The 15,840-nt window shown below is 40.5% G+C and overlaps 1 protein-coding gene and 3 long non-coding RNA genes across 6 annotated transcripts; 2 read left to right on the top strand and 2 right to left on the bottom strand.

Moving 5' to 3' along the window:
• Positions 1 to 1,123: 1,123 nt before the first annotated feature.
• LOC118167017 lies at positions 1,124 to 1,453 on the bottom strand. The gene is made up of 2 exons (XR_004750880.1): positions 1,399 to 1,453; positions 1,124 to 1,308 (listed from the first exon to the last, which is right to left on the bottom strand). It is a non-coding gene; the product is annotated as an uncharacterized LOC118167017 (long non-coding RNA).
• Positions 1,454 to 2,539: 1,086 nt separating this feature from the next.
• Positions 2,540 to 7,124, top strand: LOC118167015 (protein CXorf21 homolog). 3 transcript variants are annotated; one of them, XM_035326196.1, is made up of 3 exons: positions 2,540 to 2,563; positions 3,134 to 3,356; positions 4,906 to 7,124. In XM_035326196.1, exons 2-3 carry the CDS (start codon positions 3,224 to 3,226, stop codon positions 5,871 to 5,873), a joined length of 1,101 nt encoding a protein of 366 aa, XP_035182087.1. In that variant the 5' UTR covers positions 2,540 to 2,563; positions 3,134 to 3,223; the 3' UTR covers positions 5,874 to 7,124. The 3 variants fall into 3 exon arrangements, with proteins under 3 accessions (XP_035182087.1, XP_035182086.1, XP_035182089.1); XM_035326198.1 differs by lacking the exon at positions 2,540 to 2,563 and adding an exon at positions 4,589 to 4,647 and having other exon boundaries at positions 3,232 to 3,356; positions 4,906 to 7,123; XM_035326195.1 differs by lacking the exon at positions 2,540 to 2,563 and having other exon boundaries at positions 2,977 to 3,356.
• A 1,168-nt stretch (positions 7,125 to 8,292) lies between these two features.
• On the top strand, positions 8,293 to 12,161 carry LOC118167016. The gene is made up of 5 exons (XR_004750879.1): positions 8,293 to 8,378; positions 8,486 to 8,610; positions 8,859 to 9,176; positions 10,232 to 10,413; positions 11,821 to 12,161. It is a non-coding gene; the product is annotated as an uncharacterized LOC118167016 (long non-coding RNA).
• Positions 8,374 to 9,014, bottom strand: LOC118167018. Its single transcript, XR_004750881.1, has 2 exons — positions 8,890 to 9,014; positions 8,374 to 8,604 (listed from the first exon to the last, which is right to left on the bottom strand). It is a non-coding gene; the product is annotated as an uncharacterized LOC118167018 (long non-coding RNA).
• Positions 12,162 to 15,840: the final 3,679 nt, after the last annotated feature.

The raw sequence follows: 15,840 nt of genomic DNA on the forward strand, positions 1-15,840 counted from the left end.
TGTACAACACCATGAAAGTTAAGCATCCACTGCTGCACGTGAAAGCTGTTGGGTCTCTCACCTCTTGCAGCTAATGGGTTTTAATTACTTGGGACACACCTACACAAAAGGAAGTCTTTGGAGGTTTGGGGGATTTTAGGAGAGCACTGAATACACTTTAATTGAGCTGCTTTCCTCTTCTTCCCCTACGGCAGTTACAAACTGAGAGCGGACAGGGCAAATCAGCTGCACCCCATGCCTGTAAAGCTTGCCCAACAGCTTCAGTTTTTTTTTTTTTTTTTCCCACAATGTGTAATTGGTTAGTTTTATGCTGGTCACAACAGGGGAACTCTTATTTTACGTTTGTGTTGCCAGAGAGGGCAGTATAGGATGTGTTTTTTAAACTAAAATGACTCGTTTTTACCCTGTGGTGCCCACAGATCTGGCAACTGCATTACTTTAAGCATTGCACGCTGAGGTGTTGTACCACCCGGAAGATGAGGATCTTCTATAGAGCTATAGAAGATGCACTCAACCCCTAAGCTGCATTAGGATTTGCCCAAATCCCAGGTTTCAATTCACGTGCTCTGAAGGAAACCAGCGGCTTCATTCTTTCAAGAGTGGCTTGTGAGAAAGCTGCTTGCTTGCCATCTATAGGATCATTTTTCTGCTGTGTAAAAGGTAAAGCGCAACCGGGAGCTGACAGTCATACTGATGGCTTTGAGTAGCGTCCCCTGCTTGTCCGTCCCACTTGCCCTTATTTTAAAAAATGGTCCCTAACGTAGAGAAAAGGGCTTCTGATGGCACTGCTCAACATCTTGATTTCCTTTCCCTGTATATGCACTTCACTCGTATAACCAAGATAAATCTAATTTTCTCGTCTGTTTATGAAAAGTCTTAAAAAAAATCAAACAATTATTAATGTAAGGCTCAATAAAAATCAGTTTCAAAATGCTGTTTAGCAAACCAACGGCACATGCGCATTACGTTTACTTGCTGCTTCTGGTTACAGCGGTGTGCACTGTAACCATAAGCTTTTCTACCAACTATCGCGGGAATTTCTTCATTTCTCATTCAATATTTAGGCCACCTGAAGGGGAGATATTAGCCGTGGGGGTAGAGCACTGTGTCCCGGTGAGTACTGACCACCCTCGGTATTCCCAGTATACAAAATACGTTTATTTAGTAAGCTGCATTCACGAAACGTTAAGTGCCGGGCCCAGTCCTTTATGCACTGATATCTCCTCTCTCCGGTTCGCCTATCGAGGACATCTTCACGAGCCTGGACACCTCTTCGTTTTCAGTCGCTCGGTGCAACGTCTCGAAATCCTTACAAAGAAGGGGAAGGGGCATCGTTATGGTCGTGCTGACACCTGCGCGCCCATCCCTGCTGGCGGAGCGCCGCCGGCCGGCGCTCACCCCGCAGCACCGCTGCCCCTTCGGTATCTGCGGCGGCAGCGCCCGCGGGTCGCCGCCTTCTCCTGCCTCTGCCTCACGGCCGCCGGCCGCCGCCTCACCGCGGGGCCGTGACAGGACCGCCACAGGGCCGCGCCCCGCCCGTACCTGCCTGGGCGTGGGGACGCTGCTGTAACAGACCCGGATGGAGCCTATGGCCCCGCCGTCGCCGCGGCAGCCATCCGCCAATCATCGAGCGAGGCGAGCTCGCCCCGCCCTTCCCATTGGACGCGCCTCTTGGCGATCAGCTCTGAGGCCCGCCCCCTCGCCATGGCGGCGCGGGGGGTTCCCGGGGCTGGGGAAAATGGCAGCCGCTTCCCTTCCCTTCCCCTCCCTTCCCTTCCCTTCCCTTCCCTTCCCTTCTTCCCTCTTGAAAACTCGAAGTCTCGGTTGTTGAAACAAAGTACATTTCAATGGAAAACAAAAGACTTGAACCACCTGCACTAGGGAAAAACGAGTCACCTTCTACTTTATGTGCACATAATAAAAGGCACAGTTGGAGCTGAAATAAAGGACTTTGTTCACATGCTGTGATTCTTACTGTTCGTGCAATACGATAATGGAATATAATTGTGTATGATAATGCACAGTGCTGCAGTATTTATTTTTCTATACGTGAATGATAAATTTCTTTGACCTTTATACATTTTAAGTTTAACCTCAGGATTCAGACACTGTTCTCTTGTTGACACTGCTTCTTTTACTGCAGCCTGTATTCAACTTATGCAATAAATTTCATTCTGTCTCCTGCTGATTTCATCTCTCTAAATACGAGGATTTTTTTTTTTTTTTCTAAGATCTTAGCAATAAAGATACTCATTTTTTCGATATCGATGCATCTGCATCAGTAGAACGGAGACAAAAGGTGACTTGTTTTTAACAACTCACAACTAATTTGCCTGACTTGATTTCTTTCCATCTCTCCGTTACTTTGCTGTTTTGTTGAAGCTGCTTCACAAAAAAACTGACTGCAGCTGGCACTAATTACAAGCTTGGTGAAGGAGGCGAGGTTTAAACTACGCGGACTTTGAAGCAGCCTGTGTCCTGTGAGGCCTGATCCCCTCCAAGGCTGGGGGCAGGAACGCTCTGTTGGAGTCACAGCCAGGTCCACCATGCAAAAATTAGTCATGTAGGATGATTTAAAATAAAAATAAAAATTAAAAATTAAATAGCCTTTAAATACAAAACCAGTTTTGTATAAATTCACTGGGAAAAAAATAGTTTGCATTCTGCTCCCATAAAAACAAAAGACTTCTGAAATGGAGTTGAAAATGACGGAACAGGAATAATTTTAAAGAGACTCCACTGGACATGGAGGGGTTATAGTTACTACAAACCTTACATTAATTCAGTTCTAAGGCACACCCTTATTTTACTGCCAAAACCTGTTGAATGATGGCTTGCAATCAATATGTTGCTATAATGTTATCTTTACAGTCTAGTTTTATTTTACATTTGGGTCTCACTCTACACTAGCAGTACCAGTTTAAGAGCTTGTGTCTAAATAACTAAACTTGCATAGATGGAGTTGTTTCTGGGAATCCGGTTTCAATTTTCGAACAGCCTGATGAAGCACAGACACCATGGTTGTTTAATAATCTTTGTTGTTTTTAAACGATGTGTTTTGGCAGTTACCAGCTCATCAGCATTGCACCACAGTCAGAAACATCTCAATTCATTTTTTATCATACTCCTTTAGATTTGCTGTCACTCTGTACTCAGAAATTGCACAATTTTTCCAGTGGGATCACTTCTGTTTTAAAAGAACAACAAAATGGGGAACTGAATCATGTGTGCTTCAGTTATTGCCCACACAGTCAGCAGTGAAGAACAAGTATGTGAGAGTCTATTCTCTTACAGCAGCCGGAGTAGGAGACTTCGGGGCTATGTGATTATCTACCTTTCCTACCCCACTAGAATTGGTAAGTCCGGCTTTTTGTCCTTTTATTTTTTTATACCCCACCCCTTTTTGTGCCAGAACAGTGGCACCGTTTACTTTATTTAAAAGAGAATGCAGTTCTGCTGCAATTACCATATTTTAGCTTTTATATCAGCACTGTGAGCATTTTCAAAGCAATATAGCACAATTTTCAAGCATGTAAGGATCTGGGTACCTGCATCCTGTTTTTCAGAAGTAAATGAGGCATGCAGTATTCCAAATACCATTGACATTCAGCAAGATTTAGACTGCAAAGTACCCTTATTTCTTTTGAAAACACCACTTAGTTTCCTAAGTCCCAGAAGTGCTGAAGAAAATGTTGCCCTGCTTTTTGCATATGTAAATGATTTGGTAGATAAAGTAAACAGTTATGCTAATGTGACCAGGAGAAGGCAGGGTGTACTGCCTTTCTTGCCTGCTTTGGTCTGACTTGCAAGCCTTTCAAAATTCCAGTGTTACATTCAACTTCTGGGAAGAAGTGCAATTTAAGCTAAAAAACAACCCTGAAAAAGGAAAAAGCAAATGCTTGTACTGTTGCAATGCATAAATTTACAGAGGGAGCAGAAAACTTCCATCTATCAAGTAACTGGAGTTTTAGAATAGCTTTCTGGAAGGAGTACTGGGATTAAAAACAAACAAAAAAAGACCTTAGATATCAAGTTCCACTGCAGAACAAATAAGCTGGAGTATGGTTTGGCTGCTGATAGATCGCAGCAAATGAGTAGAGTTGCAGAGGATCTTTCCGGTTATATATCAAATATCATGTTAAATTTGCAGAGGTTTCATTTGTGTGGAGAGCTATCTGGTGACTTGTGTGGCATCACTACTGATGTAAATTGGCAGCCCTGTGAGAAGTCGTGAGCTTTAATTGCCCGTGATATAAATAGAGGTTTTGGTGTATTTCTTGAAAGTGTAGGAAAGGGCATGCCAGAAAGTCTTGTTCTTCAGGAGCTTTAGTATGTGCTCTTCCGTAAAACTGCCTCATCCCTTGCCTGCCTTCACTATTTCAAAACCTGAGAGTGTGTGAAGGTGCTTGAAATATGCAGAAATTAAAAAGATATTTGAAGCTCAGACGGATTTTCTTGTGTTCATCTTTCCCATTCTTCCACAACAGGAGTGGTTATGATCTTTCCCTCAGTGAATTTAGGTCAGTCTCGGCTCTAAATGGAAATCAAGTGAAATCACTTTGCTTTGTTTTTCTTTTAATCCTTACGCAGTAGCAGCTCACGAGTATGAACCACCTCAACTAGCCACAATGCAGAAGAGAGACCTAGGTACGGAAATGTGATACTGGAGATGAAGAATCCTGTCAATGCCCCCTTCGTATCTTCAGAATGATTTTGTTGACCTGAGTATAGAGATTAAATTCATAGAAAAGCACACAGTTCGCTTTTTTACTAAAAACAAATATTTTGGAAAAAAAGCAAAATCACAGACTGTCTCTATGAAATACGCACTGTTCATTTTTTATTGTTATACCTCTTTCCCCAAACAAGCTTGAGGTCTTTTGCTCATCTTTCTTTCCCTCACAGGACTCCATGGAACTCTGGTGATTAGACTGCTACTCACACTTGTCATCATGCTGGCAGAAGGCATCTTAACTAGTCTCGTATATAAAGAAAGCTGTCATCAAGATAAGCCTCACAAGTCTCATGCAGCAAAAAAGGATGAAGAGAGAATCTGGAGAGAGAAACTTGTAGACAACCCCAAAATTACAGGACTTGCTGACGGATGTGAGAAGCAGGATAGGATCTCTGCTAAAAGCGACATGGAATGCAAGACAGTTCCTCAGCAGAGACCCATACTAGGGTTTCCTGCAAGAGATCAGAAAACACTTGTTAAAGGAACCGTATCACCAGCTTTACACATCCCCAGAAGAGAACAATATAATGAGCAGGTGGATTTGTATAGATCCTGGTCATGCAACAGCATTTATCAAAACTATCCTGACTTACATATTGGGGGAAACCATGTGGGGGACCACACATGTGATTCAGGTTGTGTTTTGGACCACGTGTGTGATGAACTTCCTGATGGCCCTGTTATACTGTCCATAGACATTCCTCTTGGCGAGTCTCCTCTGTGTGAGCATCCTGACAAGTCAGGCAGTAAGTCCCTGCCTGGAGACGAAGCTGGAGAAAGGAGCATGGTGCTCTGCGAGGAGCCTCTTTCAAACTCCATGCTCAATGACTACATGGAAACAAAAGTGGCAGAGTTCTATAAACTCTTTTTTGAAGAAAACTTGACCAGGTGTGGCTCTGTAAGAAACCTTCTCACTTGCAGTTTGATAAGGAACAACCTGAATCAGATCAGCTTTCAGATATCCCAGGAGCAGAATATAGAAGCATCAAAAGCCAGAGAAGTGCTCTTACAGTCTTTAGCTTTGTTTAGTTTGCACCATACTACCAACAGAAGTAGCTCTGAGTTCAGTACTCCAAACATACAAATCTCAAATCCAGCATGTGTGAAAAAGAGCTGCAGGACGCAGTTTACATCATGACTGAACTGCTCAGCTGAAGAGGTGAATACAGTTCGGATATGAATATTTCTGTCTGAGGAATAAATTGGGAAAGGAAAACCTTTAGACACCACAGACTTTTTCAAATAAACATTTTAATGACTAAATCATACTTTGTCTATGGCACTCATTAGCACAGGAAGTAAATGTCACGGTTTTCTTTTTTCCAATGCAGAATTTGAAATAAATTAATCTCTAAAATGCTATGTGACCGTGTTTTTAAAATGCATACATTCTCCTTCTAAGACTCTGGCTGTATGAGCAATTGTACTCGTGTTTCATTGGATTTACTCCTGCAAGAATAATCAATCAAGGCAGAATTTCTGCTAAAATTTTGGTCTAAGAGACAGATCCACCCACCCAGTAAATCAAATGGTCTTTGTTGGACTTCAGATTAGGCTATATAGTTGAAGCCTACATTTTGGACATTCAAGTTCAAATTTTGCTTCTGCAAAGCTTGATCACAGTGGCTAAGAAAATATTTCTTTGGTTTGAAAAACCCCATTAGCTGATGGAGAATTTCAGGACTCTGAATTATTTTGTATAGTATCAAGCACATGAAGTACATCAACGTGAAACATCAATCATGACATTTTTATTGCATGTATATGTTTATACTGTGCAGGTAGAATATGTTACAGTGAAAATCTAAGTGACACAGTTGATCACAAAAATAAAAATATTTTCTATAACAATGTTTTCCTTTTAAATATTGCCTTATCTCTATGATGAAATCCACTTAGCTTTCCACCACTGTATTGTATGTTCAATTTGCATTTTCAGTAAGCAGACTCTGGCTTTATTTCCTTGAAAATGAAGCTCCTGCAGCCTCAGCAAGCTAAGACTATTTCAGCATTCCTGAAATGATAGTGCAAGCTTTCTTCATCTTCAATTGGAAATTTAAATGCAGATTTTGATACAGAAATTTCACTACTTAACTTTCAAGCCCATTTTCTTCTTTTTTTTATTACTTGTCACTAAGTATTTCAACTGGAAATTAATCACCGTGTCTCCGTTATAAAATGATAAATGAATTAGGCGATTAACTTGTCTGTGGAAATTTTCTTTTAATAAGGGAACCTCTTTACGTGCACAATGACTAAGTATGATTTTACATGTCTGCAGTTCTGGGTTTGCAATCCTGAAATCTAATTCCAAAATACACCAGCAAACTACACTTATACGATTGTAAGCTTTGAAAATGCACGCTGACGTGCTAGTGACGGAGCCTCTCAGTGAAGCTTGCTATCAATCTGTGGGTGTAAACCAAAACGTTTGCTGGGTGTAAACCAAAACCTTTGAGGCACACCTCTTAAACTCTGATGCATAATATGCATTTTTTACATCTTTGTCAGCCCTCTGAGAGAATGCGAAGGATCTACGATCTCTAGGTAATAATACATCAAATGCAAACGTAATTATGATTGTAAATCAAGGCCCTTGACATCTGATCAGTCCTTTGAAGACATCAAAGTTGTTTTTTTAATCCAACATCTTCAGTTGTTGGGCTTCTTTAAAATCATCGAGTGCTGGAATCTATAACAAAAAGTATCAGTAGGCTTGAAAGAACACCCCGGAACATTGAGAAGATCTGAATTCACAAGGGATTCACCTTGAAGCTCTTAATTCAAGTAATTTGGCTCAATTGCTTGCATTTACTGTAACAGAAACTGTGTGATGGGGCTTAGAGTTAAAATTGTACCTGTTTTGGCCTACACAAAGAAGGACATTTGCAGGAAAAAAAAAAAAAATAATAATGTACTGGACTCTTAATAAGCTATACCTAAATAAAGACTGCACTTCCATGGCACGGGGTTACTTTTGTAGGAGGAAGATGCAAATGCCACTCCGTGCAGTCATTGTATATGATGTCAAACAGTCTGCTAAATATAGCAGGCTGTGTTATGGAAAGGGAACTGCAAAACTTTCATGTGTCTCAAGAGTTTAACCCTTTCTGATGCCTTTCAGTCTCTTTTAGGATTGGTGGAACTTAACTGAAGTGTATGGCTTGGAGAATTTCTGTGTGTAATATCTAATACACATTCAAATGGAAACACGTGGATTTAATATGGTTTGTGCATTCAAATTTAAGACCAAACCTCAAAGCTCCAAAACAAAACACGTCTGTCAGCAGTCACAGCTGCTCAATCGGTGTCTGAATAAGACTAAGCATCAAACCAGCTGAGGACCTGAGTGGCATGAGTACCCCTGCTTTTAAGGTGTTTCAAGCTTGAAATCACAGGAAGATGGGCGTTTTTCTTTTCTTGATTTGCCTGCAAAGCTGGACGTTCATTTCATTTGAAAATCCCATTCCTTCTCCTTGTTTCTCATCTTGAATGCCTAACTTTCAGTCTTTTATGTCACTTTTGCAGGTAGTCTTCAATGTGAGGTAGACTTTTCCACAACAGTGTTGTTGTGAAGATGTAAGTGGCCATTCCTTGCCTGATCAAATATTCTCATTGACCTTAGTCAATGCAAGAAGTATAAGTAACACTGAAACTAGTTCGTGTTTTCTCGCAGGATGATGGGAAAGGATACTCTGCTTTAATTGTGCACCACACTGATTCTATGTGTCTCATTAATCACCTTCTCAGCACTCAGGATCAAGTCAAGTCCTTTGGAAGAGGCCAAATGTCTTCATTAAATTCTGAATGAGTCCAGAACAGGCAGCACCCTAACCTGTTCCTTGGGAGAGGTGCAGAGAATAAGTTATCTGAAGGTGAGAGGAAGAATATTCAGAAGGGCATCAGTAACCAAAGGGTTTGCAATTAACTGTAGAAAAAAAGTGCTCTGTGGCATTTGTGCTGCCTTGGCCTAGCCTTTTATTCCCCCTGGGACGTATTTATAGTTCAAACCAACGTCTTGAAATAAGTTAATTGTACAAGGCTTTTACTCAGGAAATTTGGAAGTCAAGAGTTTAAAGCCAAGGTCCAGATTCTGCTGTTTTTTTCCTGTCCTTCTTCCCAGCCTTGGGAGATGAGTTAGAGGAAACCTGAACTTCTCTCCTGTCAGCCCCAGAATCATAACCCCAGATCCTAAAGTCAGCTGCAGATGGATTGCCGAGGTTAATGGAATCAGCGGGAGCTGCCGAGCGTTGGGAATGCTACGGTGGGAGACACTGCGATGGACCCGCTTCTCTCATCGTCACAAAGAGATGGAAGAGAAATGGAAATGAATATTCTGTATTTGGCAGAATCCAAGGTTGCCGTGAAGCTGTGCCAGTCCCGTACCTTTTCAGGACTGTTTTCAGAACCCTTTCTTGAGTTTTTCAATTTTATCTATAATGTAAATGTTAGAATGAAAAGAAAACACAACACAACAAGCAATGTTATGAGAAAAGCTTGTTATCTGTAGCCTATACTATAGTTATAGTCTTTATTATAACCCGACGGGGGCGAGGAGCCTGTTGTATAATTCATGGCAGCAGCTACGCTGAAACTGGCCCCACTGTGGATGCGGAGGAATCAAGGTTATGTGTAGCATACATGACTTTATAACGTACATGCTTTGGGGTTTTGTTTTTCTAATAGAAAAAATATAAGATGACTTGTTTTTTAAGACTCAAATAAATACAGTTTAGAGGAGGGAAAGGGAAAATGCATTTTCAGCTAATTTTTGTTAGTGCAATAACACACTTTAGCATTACAAGTAAAGTTGTAGATAAATGCACATTGTTAATGTATCGTACCAAGGACTATATTTTGTTATTGATGTTAGGCAATTTTGCCCTTGGAAAAGTATTCTCTATGTAGTTTTTGTTACTTGGATTTAGAAGTTTAAATAACTTCTTAAAATTCACTTCTCACTGTAGGAAGAAAGATATCTGTGGTGTTGCTGCAGAATACATTTAGGAGCAAAATCTGGTAATTTCTAGAAGAATGAGACAAATACAGATTTATTCACTTAGGTACCGTATTTAGTTCCATTTTATTTTCATTGATATGTTTCAATTCATGACATGCTTTGATTTCTTTTCTTTTTCTTTTTTTTAATTTCTTTATGTTTGAAAGATATCGAATCGCATTCTGGATTTAATTGAGGAAAACTCCATCAGCTGCACTGGAGCTGTGCCTGTTTTCACTAGTTGGAAAAATGACTCAGTGAACTCAAATTACATAGGAAAATCACTTAAAAGGTGTGCTTTTCCAGATTGGTGAAGGACAGCAGATGTATTTTATTACAAATGAAAGCAGTGCCATGTTTTAGAGGTCACACATATGGGGCCAAATTCTGGCTGGCAGTTCTGTTTATGCACACGCCAGAAAACCTGAAATCGAAGGCGAAATACTGGCAGGGAATTTTCTGCTCTTATTTCCAGTTCTCATTCTGCGTTCTCCCAGGGAAACGGTCATCAAGTCCTGGGACCAGGACCCCAAAGAAAGCTGTCTTCCTGGAGTTAAACCTACCCGATTACCTGAGACATACAGCTAGCGTGTTATTCCCCAGGCTGCTCTCTGCTGCCCGTGGTGGGAAATGAGCCCCTACAGAAGGAAGTTTGTTTCCCAGCAGAGAGGATGCCCATGTGAGCAGAGTCACGGTTTGGGTCAGTTCTCATATTCTGCAGATTAACACCTAGAAAGGTGGTAATCCAGTTTTTTCACCACTAGTTTATACATGAAATTGCAATTCTGATCTATTTTTCATGGTGCTCTCATTTTATACATAGTTTTCCAAAATTCAGATTTTTTTTTTTAATTGATCTCATTTACTTTTTCTTTACCAGAAGAACCTCATCACCTAATTCCTGCCTCTGTCTCCTTTGACTTAATTTATTTGTGATAATGCCATCAATTTACTGGGTATATAAATCAACTGTGTAGCTCAGCAGCTGCTTGATAAATGAGTGCCCAGCTGCTGACACACTCTGCCTCTGCCACATACGGGGTTCTGGCTGCCAGCAGGCTTTGAAGTGGCAAAAAAAAAAAAAAAAAAAGTGCTTGGTATTGACCTATGAATCCTAAAGGATTGGAGACTATTCTCCTTGATATTCTCCCAGCATCACAGTGTCCTGAAAGGTCAGCAGATATTACCCCTGTGATAAAAATGTGAGGGTCTCTGCCCTTCACCTGCTGTTTTCCTTGCTGGGGCAGGCTCTCCTCCTTCCCCCTGGTTTGGCCTTGCTGTGCTGCTGAGCATTTCTTTGTGAAGTACCTCTCACAACAACGTGAGCCTGCTGCAAAAACCCCAGCAACAAGACTGGGGGAATACCTGATGCTGTTGGGGCAAGGCAAGGATGGATTTCTTGATGTGCCGTGAAGCTCTGAGCTCTGTGAAGCTCTGTGTGCTCCAGCAGTCAGCGGTGCTGGCAAGGTACCAAAGCTGGCTGATGTGCTTCTTTTCTTATGCAGTTGAACTAAACACAGAGAGGGCTGCTGGTTTTGATTTCCCCCTGGTGTTTATGTGGGACTGGAAACGCCAGCTTTACTCTGAACATGAGGTTTCATTTGCTGAAGTTCTTTTTTTTTTTTTTTTTTTTTTTTTTTTTCTTAATAGAAAACTGATTGTGTTGGTTATACTGATGATGTTCTATATGCAAATATATTTTGCGTTGGATAAATGTTTCCATGCTTTGGAAATACACCCATGCAACCTTGCTGGTGTGTAAACTCTGGCTTATTTTTAGGGGCCCTTGACAGTCCTCAAAAAAATTCTTGTTTTGTGCAATAATGTAATTTCTTAATATGCTGTGGTGCTATTTTTTCATCATTCCCCATCCGTACTGACAACGCATTTCTGCTTTTCATCACCAAACTTCTAATGCATGCTGTGATGCTGACCAGTTCATTTAATGGCTCTGCTCAAACCTATAAAATTGATGTTTCAATTGTTATTTACTACAAAAATTAACAGAGCTCTGGGCAGGCAGGCTGAGAGTATCAGAGGAAAGGTTTTATGTAATTACGTACTCAGCATTGCTAAATTTTGTCAGGTTACGAGTGTCCCTGTGGGTAAGCACATGATGCCATGTTCCCAAATGGGTGATTGATGAAGATACTAAGATACTACTGCATATATATACATATATATATATATAAATGTTTCTTTATTTGGCTTGCATGCACAAAGTTAAAGAAGAGTAGCCAGTGACTGCTCGTCTGGCGAGCAGTAAGGGAGACACAGGACTGACAATGGTTGCCTGACAATCTGCTGAGTCTTGGTAAGAGGAGTGTGTTCGTGGGCTTCTTGGGCAGATGCTCTCTGTTTTATTGTGTGCTTCACTCGCTGTCATTCTTTGTTGGAATTATTTTTTTATCCTGAAGTAACTTTTCTTTATGCAAAGACCCTGGATTCTGTCTTGTGTGGAAAGAGAAAAGTGAGAGAAAACCTAGACTTGCCCACCCGCACCTTTCTGTGCACGTGAGCTGTATACTACTGCTTTGTTTCAAATAAATAAAACTTGTGAACTTAATGCAACCATGAACAGAACTGCAAACTAACTTCTAAAAAATATATCTTGGCCTCAAGTTTTAAATGAACAGATTTTCTTCATTCTTATTCCTCTTTCCTGTTAGTTGTGTTAAAGAAAAATAACTCTTCTTGGAACACAACGTGAAAGCCGTAATGGTACATACGCAAAAGCTGTGCCAGTTGGGCAGGAAAATAATATCCCCGAATATTTGCACTGGTAGTGCTTGCTCAGAAAGGAAGCTGACACAACACTGTTTCCCTTTTCTAACCGTTCTCCGCTCAGACTCAGCTATTAAACGTAGTACAGGTCATCGATCACAGGCAACACCACTGCATTGAAACGGCCTTCAGTCAGGTTTACTGAATGGTTTTGTATCACAAATGCATCCTAGGAAGTAGCCATGTGCTGATGTTTGTTCCCCCGAAGAAGCTACAGGCTGCGTCATTACGTGACATTTACTGTCCTAAGTTTTAATGCACCTCACACTGTGGCTTGCTGCTGTAATCTTGCGCTGACTTCCAGAGTTTGTTTTCCTCTTTGGCTCTTTATTTTGTGATTACCGAGCTGTTACAGCTGTGAACCATGACAACAGTGATTTTCGGTGTTGGGCTTGTCCAGACCTGTGTATTTTCCTAATGACAAAGATTACAATGGTATTAAAGCATTGGTTATGTTCTGCTCTTTAGATTGACTTGCAAACGTATCAAAGAAAATAAATTACCAGGTGAAATCACAGCTAGCTTTTGACTGGTTCAAGCAGACTCTTGCCAAACAGTCTCCAGTCTTACTAGATGTCAACTGGAGATTTTTTTTTGCACGGGTTTAAGGATTTCACTCCAATTTGGTCATGTAAAAAAGTAATGAGCAATGAAAGCATTATTTAACAGGAGAAACATCATACCGTGTCTTGGAAATGAATCTCATCAGCAACTGTGTGAATTCTGGATGTGTCTCAGGGAATTAAAACTTTGTAACTTAAATTAAAAAAAATGTTTTTAGGTAACTGGATAGATTAGGTATTAGTTATTTTATTGAGGCCACAGGCTCAATAAAGTTACAAACTTCTCCAGTTATAATGGTGAAGAAAGATATTAAAGGCTATTTAGTTTGCAAGTTATTTAAGCAATTTCTCAAAATGCTTGAGCTGTTATTGACAGAAGTAGAATCCAAACAGAAGTCAGTACCAAAATGATTAACGTGTATTCAGCATGCAATTGCCCTGCAGGAATTGTTTCAGGCCACGTTAATTAGTCAGTAGCTAAACGTGAGGCCACCTGGCAGTCAGCCGCCGCTGCTGTGGGGAAAACCAGAAGGGACTGGGCAAGGAGATGACAGCCGAGTAGGTAAGTCCTTATCCTTTGGATCTTCCTAATGTTGATGTGGGAGCGATTCTTTGTTGGACTCTCTCCTTTTAGGCAAGGCAAAACCCTCAGTGATAAATCTGTGTTCATCAAGTTGGTTAAATGTTAAGGAATAAGCTACAAGTTTTACCTCTGGCATTGTACACACACGGCAGCTTCCTGATCACAGGAGGGAGATCAGATAAAGATCTTCATTCTTTCAATTTATTCTTTACGTTGAGCAAACAAAATATTTATTGGAAATGAGTAGTTTTGTTCAAATTCTCTTTAAAACCAGTCCTTTGAATGGAACCACTTGTTAAGCATGTGCTCTTCCTTGAGTTCCATGGTTTACAGCAGCACAATTCATCTGGATCCCTGCAACACAGTTAGCTTTCCAATATCTTCATGGCCTGTGATACACCGAGGGGACAAACAAAACCAAAACCAAACCACGTGGGATGACTTTACATTTTGAGGGGGTTTATACTTCTGCTTCTCAGAAAAGCTGCAAGTGTGATCCTTCCCAGCAGGGGAAGTGTGATGAGGGGTTTGGTCTTAATTCCAGTTCTGATTAAATCCTGTTAAACTGCTTGTCTGCTGTATGTATTTCCTGTGTTTGCCTGCAGGCTTGCATATGTATGAAATTATGTACCCTACGCATCCTATGTGGAGAAGAAAGCACACGAAGCGAAAGAGTGTGTGTGAGAGCTCTCTTTCCAACCAGACCTCACTCATGCAACTAAGAAAATTGCTTTGGAGGGAGAAAAAGCCCAGTTGTGTGTAGGGTAGCATGCTATATGCTATCGAAATAATTATTTCATAGAAGGAAAAAAAAGTCAGTCTTTGGTTTTGGGAAATGGGACTTTGCTGTGGAAAAGTGAGAACAGTGCTCGCTACAGAGACTACAAAGAAGTAATAACCAAGAGCTTTTGAAAGCAGAAATAATTCCACCAGGATTACCTGCATTGCACCGAAGACTGGAAATCAGTGGCACTCCTGGCGGTGGGAAATTCTGCAATACCCTTCACACGCAGCGGTGAGGGGAAGCCGTCCAGTGAGTTCCGAGCCTGGCAAATTACTTAAGAAGATTGTATTATGTGATCTGCTGTGCTGGGTGTTTCTGGGAGGCCCCAGTCCAACACAGGATTTTCCCGTGTTATTAACTGTAAGCTATGGAACTCTGAGTACTTATAGTTAAGTAAATGCTTAAATGATTTCCTCATTTGAGACCCAAATAATATGGAAAGTCTTTGCAGTACTATAGCTGAAAGGTACATTACAAATTACTTTTCTTCCCTCATCCCTGTAGGGCATGAGCATACTCAACGTTCTCTTTTATAAATTTCAGTGGTAGATAATAGGAATTTCAGGAAGTGATGGAAATTGAGATTTAATTTACTGCATTTCTTTCATTAAATGATTCATTCATATAAAAAAATGAGGAGGCATAAGTTAGAGTATACTTAGAAGTAATTACAAGTCAGGAAGGTAAAAAAAAAAAAATCACATCTTTAATTTAACTCTCAAAGCAAATAAAAGAAAAATAAATTTATTGCCACAGATTAAGGAGTATAATAGCAACAGCTAAAAGAATTAATCTATCATGGTATTTTCATTCAGGGTTCCTGAATTCTGAACACAGTTACCATACTACACAGCAAGTTGTTCTTCTCTCTCCTGTTGAAATGAATGGGATTATGAGGTGCCAGTCGATAAATCTATGGGGATCCGAATCTGGCCCTGAAACCTCAAAATGTGGGAAAGCATGGTACATTAGAAAAAAATGAAAGCATGTCAATAAGCGTATGATTAAATTGTATTCACATTAAAAAGTGGTTCAATAATATCAATAGCCATTACAAGAGGAACAAGGACTTTGTTATCATAGCGCTTTGGGAAAGCATTTTGTTGTTTGCTTTTGGTTTATTCGTAACATACCTAATGAAAAGTGATATATCTGTAAAAATGCAAGGGAAGTAATGAGCTTATTTATACAGAACTTGAGGGTGAAACAATTCAAAAACTAAAAATGAGGAGTTTTTAAGTGCCAGGAGCAAACTTGGAAGTTCTCACTGTGATGAAATATAACGTCCAAATATTTGCTTAGAGCCTTTGGTTATTCCTGCACGGATCTGGGTACAGAAAGGCAGTAATTAGACCAAAAAAGATAACGGCTCTTTGAGGCAGATGTGTGAAT

Source organism: Oxyura jamaicensis, chromosome 4 (assembly GCF_011077185.1).
Source record: "Oxyura jamaicensis isolate SHBP4307 breed ruddy duck chromosome 4, BPBGC_Ojam_1.0, whole genome shotgun sequence".
NCBI classification, from domain to species: Eukaryota; Metazoa; Chordata; class Aves; order Anseriformes; family Anatidae; genus Oxyura; species Oxyura jamaicensis.